General features: G+C 43.1%; 1 protein-coding gene across 1 annotated transcript; it reads left to right on the forward strand.

The window, feature by feature from the left end:
- Nucleotides 1-3,671: 3,671 nt before the first annotated feature.
- Nucleotides 3,672-20,426, forward strand: LOC311109988 (broad substrate specificity ATP-binding cassette transporter ABCG2-like; the record flags this gene model as incomplete). The annotated part of the gene is made up of 15 exons (XM_084188500.1): nt 3,672-3,901; nt 6,453-6,512; nt 6,623-6,737; nt 7,013-7,165; nt 10,528-10,685; nt 11,113-11,264; nt 11,433-11,531; nt 12,150-12,400; nt 13,954-14,036; nt 15,627-15,716; nt 16,264-16,388; nt 16,699-16,853; nt 19,403-19,492; nt 19,693-19,817; nt 20,279-20,426. 15 exons carry the CDS (start codon nt 3,672-3,674, stop codon nt 20,424-20,426), a joined length of 2,034 nt encoding a protein of 677 aa, XP_084044626.1.
- Between the last annotated feature and the right edge of the window lie 694 nt (nt 20,427-21,120).

A 21,120-nucleotide genomic window follows, 5' to 3' on the forward strand; every position in this document is an offset into this window, starting at 1 on the left:
CTGCATAGTCTAGCCTACTATGCGCCCTGTCCCTCTGGCCAAGGTAAACGAAGCGGTATTAAACGTTGTATATGTATATCCCATCTGTTTGTGAGAAAATGTGAATGGGATTACATTTGGTTTATATTCAAACCTGGGTGACTAGGCTATCTAGACTTTTTCGATCCAAAATGATGAATTAATAAACTGACATAGACTGTGAATTCATGTTTAATTAGGCCTACCGTTGGGCAGGACTACACGATGCGAACCTGCATAAAGCAAGCTCAGCCATGTGAGTTTTATTGTCCAATCATGTTGCTTTCTCTGTGTCTGTGTATAGGAAACCCCACTAGTCCTTCTTTAAAATGTAATTAATGTATAATTAATTTGAACAAGTACAAGGTTGCTGTAGTTTGACAGGGTTTTCTTCCTTCCCAAGGCCAGGAGTTTTTCCAGGAGTTTTTAAAAACCATTTGACATGATTAGAAAAACTCTTGTCCCATCATAGCCCATATTAAACCTTTTTTCAACAGATGAATCACGTCATACAATATAAGGTCCGGAGTTTTACCTGGTTAGGTTACCAGATCAGGAGAAACTAAGGGCCCCAGATTTTTTCGCCACACCACTCTGGGACCTGTGGTGCCACCTCTGACAGCAGTAGATATATTACAGTGAGCTATGTCGAGAATCCAGTGTATAAATAATAAACAGTGTAACAAAATGTAATCAATGTAAAGTAATAGGCGTAGATATATTAGAATGAGCTATGGAAATAATACAATAGGTCTATATGAATACACAGTGTGACAAACAGTATAAAATATAGTAATTTGTATACAGTCGTTTCGATTTGTTTTATTTTCTATTGAAATCCACTTAAATTAAATGTTATTCACAGTCCTGAAATATCAGTTTAGATATGATCTCAGTCATTGGGGTTGTGCTCTAGATAGGTGTGAGGGCAATTGAAAGAGATGGGGGTTCTATTGAAAAATGTGGCAATAATTAAGAAATTTTTAAGAAATGTTTATTTGCCAATGCTTATTTGCCAATGTCATTGTTGAACCATTCATGCACACGCTTTGCACAATTTAACCACATGGCTTTGAGAAATCGGTTAAGGAGGCGCCCAAACTGTCATAGGGAAGATTTGAATTATATAATCTTCGCGTCCTCTCTCCTCGCCTCCTTCTCAAAATCCATTGGCTGAGAAAGCCAGAGATCCCGCCTCTCTGACCTTCTCCTCCAATGGGTTTTGAGAAGGAGGCTGAGGAGAGAGGACGCGAAAAGTATATATTGAGATTTGTCCATATCCACTCTTCTTATAAAACACCGGTAGTATAAATTCATTGGCCAAAGCGGATCTTTGGTTACACGCGTGGCTTGTCTCTGTCCTTGTGGAGTATAAGACAGGAGAGGACCGTAGTAATTTCAAAGTTAACAGGAGGGTATGTATTCGTTTTGCATGATATTTTCAGATTGGATATATTTCATTTTAGGCTACATTTGCTAAATGTGTAGGCTAAATGCCATGCATAACGGTGACGGGATCCTCCTCGTGCATCCTTTTGTAACATCCTGCTTCTATATAAAAAATATAGCGGGCGCCGATTCAAGTTTTTGTAAATGACCTCACTCCAGTGCAATGCATGCGTGTTTGGTAAAAGAAAACATTGACTTCTTTGACCATTTTTGTACAATTCAATATTGTTGTTTACTTTACGTCTAGGAAATGAAGGCTACAAAAAAAAATCACACATAAACAACCTACATAGTCATCCATACATTGCATTCCCAGTTGAACAATTATGGTCACCCATTCAAACCATTCAGAAATCACATTACCAAGAAGGCCTACGAGTATTCCTCATCATAGGACAAATGTGTCTGTATTTCTCGTACATAATCTGTCAAGTCTTGCTTACTCTTGTTATAACAGCACTTATTAGAAAAGTCAGTAAGAAAAGCTTATAAATGTGTATGGGTATCTTCATTCATGGTAAAACAGAAATATATAATATTCAACTAGCCTAGGCTATGATATACATTTGTAGCAATTATGCTAAGAGAGGGTGGTAAAAAAGTAACCAAAATGAATGTACCTATGGAAAGTGGTCCAACTAACTAACTGTCAACGCAAGTCTGCTCATTGGAGGAGGAACTGTTTTCCAGTGCCTATACATTCCTATTGGATTAAATAGATTCAATTATTGGTTTAATTTGACTTCAACAAGCATATCCCAGAGCAGAGGTATTTAGAGTGGTATAATGTATTTATAACTGCATTTGAAAGCGATGGGGTGTCTCCTCTCTCTCTAGCTTCTCTCTATTGCTTCTCTCTCTGTCTCTCGCTTCTCTCTCTCTCTATGTACCAGACCACCACAAAGTTCTCATGACACTCATTTGGACTGATCCTAATTAAATGTGCTCAGATATGCAGACAATGTGCCCAATGTTTCCACTTCTCCACATCTAAATGTATGGCGTAATGATAATGTTTATCCTCACTCTCTTCCTAAAAGTGCTTCGGTAACTTTGTCTGAAGTTTGTCTCTACAGTATATCCCTCCCTTACTTGAAGCGTCTCAGATACATACACCAAAGTATGTCCTAAAAGCATCAATAAAACACATTCAAAGTCCTGCTATTTATCCACTCTAAATCTCAAATCAAATGACACCCTATTTATTCCCCATACAGTAGTGCACTACTTTAGACCAGAACCACTTTGATCAGAAGTGTTCTCAATCATCAAGTTTGCAGACGCCACAACAGTGGTATGCCTGATTTACCAACAACGATGAGACAGCCTGTAGGGAGGAGGTGAGGGCCCTGGCGGAGTAGTGCCAGGAAAATAGCCCCTCCCTCAACGTCAATAAAACCAAGGAGCTGATCGTTGACTTCAGGAGACAGCAGAGAGAGCACGCCCCCATCCACATCGACGGGGCCGCAGGGGAGAGGGTGAAAAGCTTCAAGTTCCTCGGCGTGCACATCACTAACAACCTGAAATGGTCCATCCACACAGACAGTGTGTTGAAGAAGGCGCAACAGCCCTTAAGACTCCTAAGACCCAACAGCTTGTCCTGTAAGACCCAACAGCTTGGCCCCTAAGACCCTCACGAACCATTGAGAGTATCCTGTCGGGCTGTATCACCTCCTGGTACAGCAATTGCACCATCCGCAACCGCAGGGCTCTCCAGGCGGCCTGCCCTCCAGGACATCTACAGCACCCGGTGTCACAGGAAGGCCAAGAAGATCATCAAGGACCTCAGACACCCGAGCCACGACCTGTTCATCCGCTACCATCTAGAAGACGGAGACAGTACAGGTGCATCAAAGTTGGGACGAGAGACTGAAAAAGCTTCTATCTCCATGCCAACAGACTATTAAATAGTCACCACTAGCCGGCCTCCACCCAGTACCCCGCCCTGAACTTCAGTCACTGTTACTGGCCGATATTTCTTAATTCCTTTCTTTACATTTTTTTGGGGATTTGTGTGTATTGTTAGGTATTACTTTACTGTCGGAGCTAGAAATAGCATTTCACTGCACCTGTGATAACATCTGCAAAGTATGTGTACGCAACCAATAAAATTTGATTTAAGTAGTGCACTACATGAGGGAAATAGTGTATCAATTTCAGACATATCCCTTGTCCAATCCCCACAGGTCTCACCCCTGCAGATGATGACCGATCGAGCCAATCACATCAGCGTTGCCATGACTGAGGACCTCACGTCCACCAATGGGACGCCTAGGACCAAGGTCATGACCAGCAGCACCACGGTGGAGCTGAACAAGCTGCAGCCCCGGGGCTCCACGGTCAGCTTCCACAGCATCCAGTACAAGGTGAAGCTGAAGACTGGACCACTCTGCAAGAGGAAGAACACTGGCAGGGAGATTCTGGTGGACCTCAAGTGAGTGGAGTTGGTGGATCCTTTGGTCTCATGTACACACAGACAACAGCAGACAGACACACACTTTCAAAGATGCACACACACTCGCATGTATTCTACACACCGGCTTCCACCTTGAAACATGCCCAAACACACAAGTTCGTGATACTAATTGACTAGTGGATGATTAAAGTGAGTTTGATCACATGCATGCACACATGCACCATTACACACACAGTCCTCTGTGGCTCAGTTGGTAGAGCATGGTGCTTGCAATGCCAAGGATAAGGGTTTGATTCCCGCTGGGGCCACCCATATGAAAAATGGATACACGCACAAGTGTAAGTCCCTTTGGATAAAAGCGTCTGCTAAATGGCATACATTGAGTACGGTTACATGCACACATTAATGTGATTATTGTGGATAGTCAGACTAATATAATAGTTTGATTAAAATGCTTTGCAAGAAGAACGATTTCCCTAATAATCCTCGTTAAATGGACACATCTGAAATCCGGCTACCTGATGGCACTCTGATAAATGCAGAAAATCGCCAATCAAAATAAACGTTCTACCACAGCGACCATGTTATTTTTTGGAAGCATATTAGATTAATTAGTTATATAAAGTTTGTATGTGAAAACTACTTCTAAGACTTATACATTCAGTTGTTCCAAACTCACTTCACTGGCGCTAAAGAGGGAGGTGCGCTCGGCTGGTGCTAGCACATGCGCAGATCAAATACACCGCTGGGACGCCGATTAAGGTGTTTACATGTCCTAATAATTCAAAAGATTGCTCAGAAAACCAGGTGTTTTAATTGCCATATGCTTACTTTGATTTTGACCTTACGCCGATTTAAGATAAGCAGAGTGTTTACATGACTATTTCATAATCTGCCTACTGCCATAATCAGTTTAATATCAAATTATTACTGTGCATGTAAACATACTCAATAACTAGCTACAATAACACACACACGCCAAAATGCTAGTGGACCTGAAGTCAATATACACTTTGACCACCCAATTACATTTGGTGATTATGAAGTTAGCTAATTTGATGTGGATTTATTGGCAGATACACCTCATTCTCGCTCTGTGTTGAGCTTGTTATTTATGTCTTTCTTGGTACAGCCTCAGTGTATTCCTGCCCACCATCCCACCCCTTTACTAGTGAATTAAGGGAGTGTTATTGATGGATCTAAACTCAATTATAGGAATTAAGTTTGCTGTCTCTCTAATGCTCATGAAGAGGTTTTAGATGTGTGTGTGTGTCAGAGAAAGCGTGAAAGTGAAGTGAGACAAAAAGAGGGAGAGAGATCATTAACACAAGTTGACAAAACATACAGGCCTCTCCATTTGAGATTAGGGCTAGCATGCTCAGACCACAATGAACAATAGCTCAGCGGAAAATTCTGTCATTTTTTTCTGACGGCATTAAATGTACTTGACATTTCCCAGGGAGGAATGCATAATTTCACACAAGTTTTGGGCCGTTTCCCCTAGTGTTAATTATATGATATTAACCATGGTTTCTTGCGTATAATCTCTTTGATGCACTGTGGAGCAGGCTGCCAGGGAACCAAATTAAATGCTGTCACGTGATTCTACCCTGCAAGCCTTTATCATTCAGTTTTTATATTACAGATGCTTTTTTATACCAATTGTGCAACTGTTCTTTGTGGAATCAGAAGATTTGATCCTGGATTCTTGTTTTGGACCGTTATACAATGCTATAGATTATTTTATCCGATTGTTGGAGGTCTTTGGGGTCGCCGTATTCATTGTGCTGTTTGAATCGGTTATATTTGTGAGTCTTTTATTCATTGGAGAACCAAACCTCCTCCTTTTCACACTGTCACTCTTGTGATTCATCCGTATGTATGACTAAGCTATGTGAGACAATATTTACACATCAAAATCACAAGCCCTTGACACTTGATAAACACGCTGGACTGGCTTGATAACTTTTACCGTATGTAATGGTTTGATAAGACATTTGTGTAACATTGTGAGTATAGAAAGTAGATGACAAAATTACTTGAATGGGTGCTATAAACCTCTCATAAGCATGTCATAAGGTGCTATAAATCCAGCATTATGTTTGATGTTGTAAATTCTATCCTATAATTCTTGGTCCTTAATCAGCTTTTCACAAGTCTGAAAGTGATTTATGGAGCAAAACACTTCAAAGTTAAGATGAAATCAACTTATTTCCTTTTCAAAGCCACAATTCCATGAGTGCAGACCTTTTTATTGTTATTGATTCAATGTTATGTTCATCTAGCTTTGTTTGATTAACTTAGTCCAACAGTTTGAAATGCATATGAATGACTCAGTTGTGTGTGTACAAATTTCCAAATCCATTTTACTGATTTGCAACTCTGAACTGAAGGCCTATCCTGTTCTTGATTTTTGTAACTCTTTCATAATTTTTTTCCTATACATTAGAATACAGTGCTACACTTCTCATTTGTATAAAAAATTATGTTACACTATGTGTGCTTATTATGCTAAATATGTGGAAGGCTTCAGTGCATCTTAAAATATCTGTGTTTTGTTGTCTTGCAGTGGCATCATGAGACCAGGCCTAAATGCTATTCTAGGACCCACTGGAAGTGGAAAGTCCTCGTGAGTATTTTGTTGATGAGACCAGTTTATCTTGGAGGCATTATGTTGCTTGTTACAAAAAAAGGTCCCACAGGTTGCCATAGTGATCATTGATCTAACGTTATGGTTAGGTTCCTGGACGTTCTAGCAGCCAGGAAGGACCCCTCTGGTCTCTCAGGGGAGGTGCTGATCGACGGGGCACCACAACCACCCAACTTCAAGTGCCTCTCCGGCTATGTTGTCCAGGTAAGTCTATTGGCTACCTGTTGGACTGCCCTATCACGACATATTGTGATCATACCCAGTTTCTCCTCATTTCTTTACCTAAATAGATGATGTATTGTGTCCATAACGAGACCATGGCACAGTAAGAAGAGCATATTCGGAGGAGATATGTACAACAAAACTCTAGGGTCAAACAGCAGAAGAAAAACAGTCTAGCTACAGTCTTTTTTCAAAGCTCCTTTGACCATATCACCCCAGTCAGTGACCTTTGACCCTTGTCTCTGTGACCTCACCAGGACGACGTGGTGATGGGGACTCTGACGGTGAGGGAGAACCTGCGATTCTCTGCAGCGCTGCGTCTGCCCCGCTCCGTGCCCCAGAAAGAGAAGGAGGCCAGGGTCAACGACCTCATCACTGAGCTAGGCCTCACCAAGGTGGCCGACGCTAAGGTATGTTGGAACATAGATAGAATGGAAATGTTGAGACAACTGTTCAGGACTGCATTCATAATAGTATTATGAGCCTATGAGATTAAATGCAGTTTAATAGGATCTCTATGGTCAAACCATCCACATTATTCTCCCTCCACTATATACACTGAGTATACCAAACATTAGGAACACCTTCCTAATATTGAGTTGCACCACCCCCCTCCCTTTTGCCCTCAGAACTGGTCCGAGTCTGCTGGTTCAGTCATGGCCAGTTGGTACTATCACGGCTCAGGCTAAGACCCAGATGCAGACACAGGAGGTGGATAGTACGTGTCCCAGAGTTTATTACAGTACAAGGGGTAGGCAATCGGTAGGTCTAGGCAGGCAAAGAGTCGTAATCCAAATCAGTCAGGCAGGTACAGGACGGCAGGCAGGATCAAGACAGGCAGAAAGGTCAGAACTGGGAAGCCTAGAAAAAGCTAAAATTAGAGCACCGGAACACGCTGGTAGGACATGACGGTACAAGACAAACTGGCAACAGAAAACACAGGTATAAATACACATGAGGTAATGGGAGACACCTGGTGGGGGTTGGAGACCATCACAAGACAGGTGAAACAGATCAGGGTGTGACAAATTGTCTCAAGGCCTATACATTCTTCTTTAACCTGTCTCCTCCCCTTCATTTACACTGATTGAAGTGGATTTAACAAGTGACATCAATAAGGGATCATAGCTTTCACCTGGATTCACCTGGTCAGTCTTTGTCATGGAAAGAGCAGGTGTTCTTAATGTTTTGTATACCCAGTGTAGAGGTGCTGTAAAATTGTTTCCTTCTCACCAATGTTTTGAAATTACATTTTGAAGGTTTCAGGCCATATGAGGGCTATCATGTGGTACAAGGCTGTGGTACCATACAGCAGTGGTTCCCAACCTTTTTTCCTTGGAGCCACCCCCCCCCCCCCCCCCAAAAAAATAAATAATAATAATAATAAAGTGATTCATTCCAAATCTTTATTGGCAAAAATGTACATCAATTATAGTTTTTCTTTCCTTTTCTCTTTGGTTTGCCCTGGTTATCTTTGTGTATAATCAACTGTAGGCCTATACACACACACATCGTTACCAAAATAATAATAATGATTCATTATCAGCGTAATAAGTGATTAACAGCACCTATATAGCTCTGTACTAGATCTCCCTCAGACCAATTAACTGAAACGGGGCAGTTTGTTGCATACACACATGCACATCATGTGAACACTGGTTTTGACACAGCTATAATGTATGTGTTATAAAAATAAGTAACATTAACAAACAGTACGTTACAATCAATAACTTGTTCCTTCCTTAAAAAACGAATGGCCACCTTGGGCCTGCATACCTCTGACCAGGGATGGGATGTCAGGTGTGATGCTAGTGACAGCCAGCCTAAAGTCCTGGTGGACATGGAGCCTGTTACGGGCTTTTGTTTTTATTGTTACAAGCGCGCTGAAGGCCGTCTCAGACAGGTACGTAGTGCTGAATGGTAGAATAACCCTTGTAGCTGCGTGTTTGGCCAGTCTGGGTGCGACAGCGTGTCCTTTGACAATCCAAAACTTTTTGTATCCGTTCTCGTGGAAATATTTATTTGACATAGAATCGGCTTGAAGGTCAGCAAGCTCATCTTCTCAGCTGAGGTATTCCACATCCTCGAGACTGCAAATATAAGGGTCCATCACCCACGATTCCTTTGATAAGTTTTCGTCAACATCGGCTAAACTGGATTTAATTTCCTCCCGAAGCATGTTCATGTGCCTGGTAAACTCAGTGCGTAAAGACGCAGGCACAGTGCCACCAGACTGTTTCATCGGCAGTGGAAATTGTTGTAGCGCCCCTTTTTACATTTTTCCAACTCTGTACTCCAGTTTCCGCACAAAAGCGTCGAGAGAGTCTTTGCACCGCATTACGTTTGATTCAGGACCCTGCATCCGCTTGTTTGTCTCATTGTAGAGAGTGAATGTATCCGCTAGGTATGCCGTTTTGTTCCAAAACGCATCAGTCAGCTGTTCGCACAGCGGTCGATTGTGATCTTGCAAGAATTCCTTTATTTTTTCCTGCAGTTCCAAAAAGCGCACAAGCACTTGTCCACGTGACAACCAGCGTACCTCTGTGTGTATAACAGCAGTGTTTGATGCGCTTCATCCTCACACAGCTGGGCAAACAGTCTCTTGTTAGTAGGGCGAGCCTTAATAAAGTTTACAACTTTAACAACAGTTGCCAGGGTGTTACTAAGGTCTTCCGAAAGTGTTTTACTGCCCAATGCTTGGCGATGTAGCATGCAGTGGAAAATTGCGCATCCCGGGGCTTTTTCCTTCAATCCGCAGTTAAATCCCTTGTTTTTGCCCATCAACGCTGCAGCCCCATCAGTGCAGCATGCAACAATATTCTCTTAGGGCAGATTGTTGGACGAGAGATTTGAGTCCATAGCTATAAAAAAATATTGGCCTCTTGTTGTTGTGGCTAGATTGGTAGACACAAGAATGTCTTGTTTCAAGTCATCACCGTCAATATATTGCACATAAACGATGAGCACGGATTTGTCTTACACTGTTGTTGTTTCATCCAACTGAATGGCAAAGGGAACATTCCTAAGCTTCTCGTGCAGCTGGTTTTGACAATCTCCAGCCAATTAATAGCGAACACTCAAATGACGCCTCCGTGGCTCTGTGTAAATCACTGCCTGCTCTTTCAAATGCTTTTCTGATGTCTGTGGATCTTTTTGATAGTGCCAACTGCTTCTTCCTCTCAAAAAAATCCTGACTTTCACCAATAGTCTCCTGGTGTTTTGTTTCCTGGTGTCGTTGCATTTTGCTTGGCTTCATGCTGTCATTAGCTAGCTTCTCGCCACAAATGACACATTCTGGCCGAGTCCTGTCCGTAAATAAAACCGAAGTTAAGATAACTCTCGAGATATAGCCATACTTTTTTTTTGATGATGAGTCATCAGCACTTTTACGTTTCTTAGACATGTTGTTTAATTCATAAAATAGTGATGCTCTGACTGCAGGAAAAACGAGCTGCTAGCTGAAACTGATTAAGCCCAGGTCATTGAGGTGCACACTTTTTTCCGGGGAATTACTGCTTTTACATTTCGCTGCCATTATTCTTATTTTTTTACATTGGCCTTGGCATTGCAAGCATATAATCTTTAATGATATTTTAAAATGTATTAATTTTACAATTAAATTATAGTGGAACATTTTATGCATGTTTGACCTCAAAGCAAATGAGATCACGGCCCCCCCTGTGAACTCTGACCCCAGGTTGGGAACCACTGCCATACAGCAGAAGATAGATGTCCAAAGGCTATCATGTGATGTGACTGTGTTTCTTCCCAGGTTGGTACCCAGATGATCCGGGGGATCTCTGGAGGGGAGAGGAAGAGGACCAACATCGGCATGGAGCTCATCATCGACCCCTCTGTTCTCTTCTTGGATGAACCCACCACAGGCCTGGACGCTAGCACCGCTAACTCTGTCCTACTGCTGCTCAAAAGGTAGCTATAGCTCTAAACTGTTACTGTAACGGGCCTGGGCGCTAGCACCGCTAACTCAGTCCTCAAAAGGTATAGCACTACTATTCCAAGAAGTACATTTTACATTTGAGTCATTTAGCAGACGCTCTTATCCAGAGCGACTTACAGTTAGTGAGTGCATACATTTTCATACTGGCCCCCCGTGGGAAACGAACCCACAACCCTGGCGTTGCAAGCGCAATGCTCTACCAACTGAGCTACATTTCGATTGATTCATAATGGGTGGGTTAAGTGGGAGGTAACCTATGTTTCATATTTGATGCTTTTCTTATTCCCCTTCCTGTTTCCTGTTTCCTAAATTTGTCCTCTAAATGTTCTGCCTTTCTTATTGGCTACCCTGTTAAATGTAGACCTCAAGCCCTTTTTTCATTGTCTTATCTCCTTTTAGGATGGCCAATCACGGACGCACCATCATCATGTCCATCCACCAACCGCGTTACTCCATCTACCGGCTGTTCGACTCCCTGACCCTGCTAGTCAGCGGCAAACAGGTGTACCATGGGCCGGCCCAGAATGCACTGGACTATTTCGCCGACATAGGTAACCTTCAATATCAATACTACACGCAAAGTATAAGGAGCTACCATTGTTGTCTTGTTTTAGAGATAAAGGAAGTTAGATTGATGTAAAATAAGTCCTGAACGGGACGGAGCAGAATAGAGATTGATATAGAGGAGACTAATGTTCACATGTGTTGTTGTATCCTAGGTTATGCCTGCGAGGCCCACAACAACCCAGCCGACTTCTTCCTAGACGTCATCAACGGAGACTCTACTGCCACTGCTATGAACAAGATTCAGGGAGAAGGTCATTTTCACACACACACACACACACACACACACACACTCTCACACACACACACACACTAACAAACAGTGTGCAGTATATAAGTCCAAGTCTCGCAAGCACCTGAAAGGTGCCTTAGAGTCCTGGCGCCATAGTAAAAGAACAAGGGACCCAGCCCTCTAACACAAACAACATCTGACCCTGGGTCAGTGAGATTAGGGGTGCAGGAGGCTTGCCGTTGCCCAGACAGGGACAGGGGTTGGAGGGAGCCGGTGGCTGGTGCTGCAGCCACGGCCTGAGGCTGGAGGCCAGGCGGTTGGAGGTCACAGCCCTCATTGTATCAGCTCAATGAGAAAAACCCTCTGATCTGTACTGGTACAGTAGGATTTGTTGGCCTTTTAGAGGCTACAGCTAATGCTAATAGCGACAGGCATACACTATTGGTGTGGATTGTGGAAGGAACCGTTTTGGTACAATGGGAGTAGTCAACCGGCTCTCGGACTGGACTTCAATGAATTTGTATCTGGGTCTTTTGGATTAATAAATTGGTTGTTGTCATGGGTGAATTAAGGGGTGATGGTCTCCAACCTTTAACAGAGTGTATTGACTCTTGGGTTCTCTCTTTCCTTCCCGTCCTAGACATTGACTTTGAGGAGCTTAGTGGCTCCAGGCAGACCATCGAGGAGCGTCTAGTGGAGGAGTACAGGAACTGCTCCTACTTCAGAGACACACAGGCCGAACTGGAGAGGATCGCCCAGGGAAAGCAGTACACCACCAAGCCCACGTCCCGTACCATCACCTACAACAGCTCCTTCTTCACCCAGTTCCACTGGGTCCTAGGGAGAACCTTCCGGAACCTGGCACTGAACCCCCAGACCTCTGTGGCACAGGTTAGCACACACACACACACCGATACGGACTCACACACACACACACCGATACAGACTCGCACTCACACACACACACCGATACAGATACAGACACACACACACCGATACAGACTCACAAACATACACGTACCTCCCTCCATGGTGTCTAATGAAACCACATTGAATCGGCTCAAGGACCGCACATTGCCCGCGGGCCACCAGTTTGAGACTCCTGACATAGAAGTATTTTGTCCGTTGTCATAAATCGAATCAAAGACTCTCAAAGATGTTGAGAAAATCCATCAAAGGTCCCAATGTTTAGGAGTGGATGACCATTTGTGGGTTAAAAGCTTAAGAGGTGCTGTACCAATGTCCCCTAAACTCATTTCAAACACACCCCAGTAGGGAGAGGATTCTCAGAATACATTTAGCTATGCTCCTATCACTAACGACCTTATGACCGGATTTACCCTCCGAGCAAGTGACTTGAGAATAATGTGATTTTTAATTGCGGCCCCTGTACTTTTCTCCACTTCACAACAAGCTCTTTTGCGCTGAAAGGGTGGGAGGAGGGGCTTCTGACGACTTAATACCCTCATTAGTCATCCATGGCAACAACATCCCATCAGAAGTATCTCACTTTAAGAATTATTAACAGCTAATTGGCCCCATAGTAAATCGACAATAATCCCAAGCTGGGGTCTGGATTTTAAAGGCAAGAGGGCTGGAGTTCCTAGCTAATCAGCTTTGCTGACTGTTGTGACCCTGGTGTTGCCTAGAACTGAAGTGATATCATATCCCCCCCCCCCCCTCGGTCTCGGGTCCCGGTGGCCAGGGCCCAGCCGGCTGTCACATGATTGCGCCATTACCCGCGCTGGGCTTCCACATGAGGGGCTTGGGGAATGAGGGGGAATGAGGTGAAAAAGGTTCAACCTTATTAGCTTATCCTCTCACCCTGGGAACTGCGATGGGGCCGGTTAGCCCTGTCATAAGATGTAAATCGTCAGGATTAAAATAAATGTCGCTCTGGAGATTTGACCCTTTCTCTCTTTCTTATCCAACATGGACTACCGGTCTGTAGATGAGAATGGATGAGGGAGAGTGTGGAGAACGCTGATTCGGTGTAGTTTGTGTGGGAATATTCCTAGGTTTAAGAATGTCGACATTCTTAATGGACTAATCAGGTTCTATCAGGGTTAGACCATTTGCCTCTGCAAGGCCAGGAGAAGTAGTGATACTTCTCCTGGCCTTTCTATTCGTCATAGCATCTTACCTCACTGTATTTTAAGAAAAAAAAAATATATATACTCTGAAAGAGAGCGAAACCCATTTTGCTATAGACCAACAGAGATTAGTTTAGATTAAAACGGGCCTGGACCTTTGATCAAAATGGGCTCCCTCATGCGACTGAAGTCTCAGTTGTGTAAGGCATATTGTCAGACATTTAAGATCGTTTACTCCCCAATGCCACGGCGCATTGCGGGTCATGATGTAAAATATGCCGTTATGATTGGCTGATTTGCTGACTTTTGACCTGGCTACTAAACTTACCATGTTTCTCTTCTGTTGGACAGCTGGGAGTCACCATTTTCCTGGCTCTTATTGTGGGCGCCATTTTCTTCAGGGTGAAGGACGATCAGAGTGGAATACAGAACAGGTGGGGAAAGCATTAATATCACAACTCCTCAAATCCATCTCAGAATGGGATGTAATTGATCTCCAGCCCATTATCAGCCTCAACTTCATCCTGGGACGTTTTTGCAAAAAGTTTGGCATCAGCCAATTGATGCTCATGTCAACTCAGCCGGATCTCTGATGTCATAAAACATTTGGTTTCCTAGAATTTCCTGTAAATGACACAATACATCCATCCACCCACTGGTACTATACAGTCAATTAAGACTAAGGGACTTAACTTGTCGAGGTGATCTGATTTCGATTAATCTGTAGACTGAAACTGATGAGAACCCATGAGGCAGAACAACGGCAGCATCTGCCTGTAAAGATTAGGTTAGTAAATGACTCTGCTTTGGGAGAGAGATGTTATAACAGGATAATGTAGCCACATTAATCTGCTTACAATAATCAGGATTTTGCCCATTATTTTATTGGTCCAATCAGACCTGGGTTCAAATACATGTGTATTTGAGTATCTGTAATTTAAAATACTTTTTTTGAGTATTTTCAAATACACAGCACAAGTATTTGAGTATTTGAATCGTTATTTGTAAAAAACAAATAGTCTGCCAAATTGTATTTCAAATACACTGACTCAAATACACTCCCATGCACTTAGCCCAGGTATTTGAAAATAGTATTTGAAATAAGTATTTGAAAATACTGACAAATACTTTCCAAGTGTATTTCCAAATACATTAAAATATTCAACTACAATATATCTGAATACTTACTTTGAATGTATGTGAAAGTAATTGAGATATTTAAAATAGTATTTGAACCCAGGTCTGGGTCCAATTAGACCTACAGGACGACTCCACTACCTTGGTCCCTTTAGTCTGAAACCCGATGGAGCACACACACATTTAGCATTCAGTTCAATAGGGTTTTCTGATTCAGAGTGTTTGGGTTAAATGCGGAAGACACATTTCAGTTGTACAACTGACTAGGTATCCCCCTTTCCCTTTTAACCCCTTTCATTCCATCCATGACTGGACAGAACATATGGATTTAATGTAATGTTAGTGTATTGGGGGTATAGTTGAGATCAATATGTGTAGCTATATAATATGGCTTATGTCAGGTATTAGGTCAAATCAAATCAAATGTTATTTGTCACATGCGCCGAATACAACAGGTGTAGACCTTACCGTGAAATGCTTACTTACAAGCCCTTAACCAACAATGCAGTTCAAGAAATAGCGTTAAGAAAATATTTACTAAATAAAAATTAACACAATAAAATTACATAACAATAACAAGGCTATATACAGTGTAAAAACAGGGGGGGGGGCAGGCAATGTAAATAGTCCCGGTGGCCAAAAGTAGGTGAGGTATTTCTCTGACTTTCTCTCTCTTTGGCTGTTATTGGGTTAAGGATCATATGAAGGGTTGGATGAGGCATCCTTTTTTGTCTCTGAAATGGCACCCTATTCCATCTAGTGCACTATGGCCCTGCACTAGATAGGGAATAGGGCGCCATTTCATACGCAACCCTTGTCTTTTCAGTCAGCTTTTGGGGTCTTTGGTTTCTCATTCTGAAGGTGACGTGATGTTTCCCCTCTTTTAGGATCGGTGCTCTGTTCTTTATCACCACCAACCAGTGTTTCAGCACGCTGTCCGCTGCCGAGCTCTTCATCACAGAGAGGAAGCTGTTTGTGTACGTATTGTAGTAGACCAGTGGCACCACTATAACCTGGTCTCTTTGAAGTATAGAATATGGGGGTGTGAGCATGCGGGTCTGGCCAGATGCGATGTAGTCATTGTTTGTGTGTGTGTCTGGAAGTTGTTGTTCGTATAAGTTTGTATCTGGAGTGGGGGGGGAAATGAAGGGAAAATATATTATACAACAACAACAACAACAAATCTCTCTCTCTCTCTCTCTCTCTCTCTCTCTCTTATATATATATATATATATATATATATATATATATATATAATATGACTATGAAGACACTGTCTCTGCCTAAATACTTATCAGTATGAAATGACCAGCAAGCATTAGTTTATAGCTACATTTAGTTTACAGCTACATTTAGTTCACTGTTTGACCTTTGTACTTCTAATTATTCTGTAAATGAGCATTATCAGTATGAAATACCCCAGCAAGCAAGCATTAGTTCCAAATGCCCCTAGCCAAGGAAGTTCGACAAGAAAAGACTCAGTATGAGATAATGTAGACGTCTTGTCTTCGGTGTCCCCAACAGCCATGAGTACATCAGCGGGTATTACAGAGTCTCAGTCTACTTCCTGTCCAAGATCCTGTCTGACATCATCACCCTGCGCACCATCCCCGCCATCATCTTCAGCTGCGTGGTCTACTTCATGATAGGTGGGTTGGATGCACAACATGGAAATGAGACATTTGCATTTATGAAAAAGTGAATAGATCAGATTACATTTTAATTGTTAAGATGGAAGGAAAGTAGAGAGGGACATAGATGTTGAGGGAGCTAGCGCACAAGCATATCGCTGCACCTTTTATACCTGCTGTAAACTGTGTACGTGACGAACAACATTAGATTTGATTTGAGACGGTAATGGCACAGACCGTAAAAGGTCAAGAAAGGTCAAGATGGCTCTACCACTCAAAACCAGACTCTGAAATGATCCTAACATTGAAGTGTGAGTCTGTCCTGCAGGTTTCAAAGCCACTCCGGCAGCCTTCTTCATCTTCATGTTCACTGTGACTCTGGTGGCCTACACAGCCACTGCCATGACCATGGCCATCTCTGCCGACCAGAGCGTGGTGGCACTGGCCAACATCTTCATGACCATCAGCTTCGTCTTCATGATGGTGAGTGTAGGGACGAGGGGGTAATGCAGTGGCCACATGCGCGCGGTGCACGTGAGTTGTATTGCAATGCCAGTTATGGTTCAAGTTCAGCACTGTCTCATTAGTATTATTTGCTAGTTATGTATAGACATAAGTACACTGCTCAAAAAAATTAAGGGAACACTAAAATAACACATCCTAGATCTGAATGAATGAAATAATCTTATTAAATACTTTTTTCAATGGAAATCAAATTTATCAACCCATGGAGGTCTGGATTTGGAGTCACCCTCAAAATTAAAGTGGAAAACCACACTACAGGCTGATCCAACTTTGATGTAATGTCCTTAAAACAAGTCAAAATGAGGCTCAGTAGTGTGTGTGGCCTCCACGTGCCTGTATGACCTCCCTACAACGCCTGGGCATGCTCCTGATGAGGTGGCGGATGGTCTCCTGAGGGATCTCCTCCCAGACCTGGACTAAAGCATCCGCCAACTCCTGGACAGTCTGTGGTGCAACGTGGCGTTGGTGGATGGAGCGAGACATGATGTCCCAGATGTGCTCAATTGGATTCAGGTCTGGGGAACGGGCGGGCCAGTCCATAGCATCAATGCCTTCCTCTTGCAGGAACTGCTGACACACTCCAGCCACATGAGGTCTAGCATTGTCTTGCATTAGGAGGAACCCAGGGCCAACCACACCAGCATATGGTCTCACAAGGGGTCTGAGGATCTCATCTCGGTACCTAATGGCAGTCAGGCTACCTCTGGCGAGCACATGGAGGGCTGTGCGGCCCTCCAAAGAAATGTCACCCCACACCATGACTGACCCACCGCCAAACCAGTCATGCTGGAGGATGTTGCAGGCAGCAGAACGTTCTCCACGGCGTCTCCAGACTCTGTCACGTCTGTCACATGTGCTCAGTGTGAACCTGCTTTCATCTGTGAAGAGCACAGGGCGCCAGTGGCGAATTTGCCAATCTTGGTGTTCTCTGGCAAATGCCAAACGTCCTGCACGGTGTTGGGCTGTAAGCACAACCCCCACCTGTGGACGTCGGGCCCTCATACCACCCTCATGGAGTCTGTTTCTGACCGTTTGAGCAGACACATGCACATCTGTGGCCTGCTGGAGGTCATTTTGCAGGGCTCTGGCAGTGCTCCTCCTGCTCCTCCTTGCACAAAGGTGGAGGTAGCAGTCCTGCTGCTGGGTTGTTGCCCTCCTACGGCCTCCTCCACGTCTCCTGATGTACTGGCCTGTCTCCTGGTAGCGCCTCCATGCTCTGGACACTACGCTGACAGACACAGCAAACCTTCTTGCCACAGCTCGCATTGATGTGCCATCCTGGATGAGCTGCACTACCTTAGCCACTTGTGTGGGTTGTAGACTCCGTCTCATGCTACTACTAGAGTGAAAGCACCGCCAGCATTCAAAAGTGACCAAAACATCAGCCAGGAAGCATAGGAATTGAGAAGTGGTCTGTGGTCACCACCTGCAAAACCAGTCCTTTATTGGGGGTGTCTTGCTAATTGCCTATAATTTCCACCTGTTGTCTATTCCATTTGCACAACAGCATGTGAAATGTATTGTCAGTCAGTGTTGCTTCCTAAGTGGACAGTTTGATTTCACAGAAGTGTGATTGACTTGGAGTTACATTGTGTTGTTTAAGTGTTCCCTTAATTTTTTTGAGCAGTGTATAAACTAGCATACCAAGGATATTACAGTGGGGAATGGCCGTCATCTTTTCTGGCCTTTGATTAAAGTGATATAGGATCTGTGGTATTATTGGCCGTCTCTCTGTTTGATCTTTGGATAAGATCTGTGGTGTTGAGATTAAGATCCGATTTAAGATCACTTTATTGGTCAATTGCACACGTTTTTTTTTGTTGTCATTTAGCAGATGCTCTAATCCAGAGCGACTTACAGTTAGTTACATAGTGCATACAATTATTTTGTAAATAATTTTTTCATACGGGCCCCCCGTGGGAATCGAACCCACAACCCTGGCGTTGCAAACGCCATGCTCTACCAACTGAGCAACACGGGACCACACAAGGTTCAACCAAAATTTGACTTTTAACCCAACCCCTCCGAAAGACACACATGCTTATGCATACATGCCAGGTTTTGGAGAGGTGCGGGGGGCTGCCTCACTGGGCACCCAGGGAGCTGTTGTTGTGGGGGGTAAGTGCCTTGCTCAAGGGCACAACGGCAGGCAACGGAATCTAGGATTTGATACCAGCAATCCTCCAGTTACCAGCTCTTTTCCCAACAGATTTTATTCCCTGTCGGACCCGGGATCCGAACTGGTTGCCGGTTTGCCTCTTTAACGCTCCGTTTGCTGGCCTCACCACTCTAACTGCTAGGCTACCTGCTGCCCAACTCTCTCTCTGTGGCTGTGTTGGATCCTTGGGGCGATAACATTATTGTATCTTGTTCTGCCTGTTGGGCTCCTTCCATCTTACCAGGTCTGTCTTGTAAAATGGCAATTTCCTGGTAAAATTGCAATTTGGAGGGTGGGGGGAGAATCATCAATGTCATTGGTGAATTAATATTCAATGATGTGTGGTCAGATCTTCTCAGGTCTGCTGGTGAACCTGCCCAGTATCATGGACTGGCTGGCCTGGTTGAAGTACCTCAGTATCCCTCGCTACGGTCTAACAGTAAGTACCTCAGTCAGCCACAACCTCTCAATTGATCTAGTGAAATGTTCCCATACTGTATTAATAACAATAATGTACTCAACTTTTATAGCGCTATTCATTACATATCAAATTGTTTTAAATATTAATATATACAGTATGATATTATATACTATATTAAAACTGTATTACTAAGTATTGTAACGTTTCTTAATGACTAGGCCCTGGAGATCAACGAGTTTGTGGGGCTGAAGTTCTGTGAGGACCCTGCCGTTGGCGCCACGTCTCCTGGCTCTGGCATGATGACCAACTGCAGTATGAACGCTACTCACGCTCTCGGGATAATGTGAGTAGCGTAATACACACACATACACACACACACACACACGCTTAGAAAGAGCTTAGAAATAGTGATAGATGTTGGTTGACTTAAATACGGCTTATAGGGTATATAACGAGTATTATCAGTAGGCTACATACATGGTGTCATTAAATGCAGTGCCTATGGTCACTATGGTACCTCTAGCACCATCCACTGAGGAGGTAATGGTAGATGGAGCACCAGTTGTGTGTTAGCTAGATCCCCTACGGTACATTAGAGAAAGGCTTATTTCAATAAGGCAGCATTACTGGGTATCAATAGCAGCGAAGGCTGAAAACTCAAATTAGTGTTTCTTATTGGACGAGTTCAGGTTTCACTTAGTTTCAAAACACTTCCTATTTAACGTGACCCAGTCTTGCCTGCCCACTGGGTCCCATAGATACACTGTGGTGAATGTTTGTTTGGTCTTCTCTATCTCATTCCAGGTGCACCGGTGAACAATACCTGGACTACCTAGGAATAGAATACACTACATGGGGCCTATGGGAAAACCACGTTGCCTTGGCGATAATGACACTCATTTTCCTGGTCATCGCCTATCTGAAGCTGCGGTTTATTAAGAAGTTCACATAAGAAGTGTCTTAATTTGCCTTACTATTCACTCCTCTGTGGTTATATCAATGACAAACTGACAGTAGTTTCTCTCTCCATACATATGTTATAACATGAAGCAGTGTGCCTATGGTTTGCACTGAAACAGGTTAAAGGGCTAGTTCAGCCAAATTACAAATTCACATATTCATTTCCTAGACAAGTGGAGACTGCAATCCACGCTTTGGCTTTGCTGAACTAGCGACACTAGCGCTGTAAATGAGTAATTTGGCTGAACTGTCACTTTAATGTTCAAAATCTATGCATGAATGTACATTTTCACCACATGAATATTCATGTGGAATCTTTGCCCTCCAGTTCTCACGGTTCTCATGTTGACTGCTGTGTTTATTTGTTCCAGTCTAGTATGAGACCATGCCTTGGTATTTAGTTAATAGTTTCTATTTATAGAGGAACTGAACTCATTTATTTGAAAATGATGATGTTGAATTATGTTTATATGAATGACGTTTATTAGTGCATTTATTTTTTGTGTAATCATTGAATTGTTTGTTTCTATCATGTTTATAAAAATTTGTTTATCTATGCTAGTTTTTGGAAACAATACTTTTATAAAAAATGTCATGTAACTCTGTGAGTGGTAATTATTTACCTACCAACAATGTATAGCCAAAATCGACGATACCAACAGTTGACGACGTGGTTCCAATGGACC

Source organism: Coregonus lavaretus, assembly GCF_964263955.1.
Source record: "Coregonus lavaretus genome assembly, contig: SUPER_35_unloc_1, whole genome shotgun sequence".
NCBI lineage: Eukaryota > Metazoa > Chordata > Actinopteri > Salmoniformes > Salmonidae > Coregonus > Coregonus lavaretus.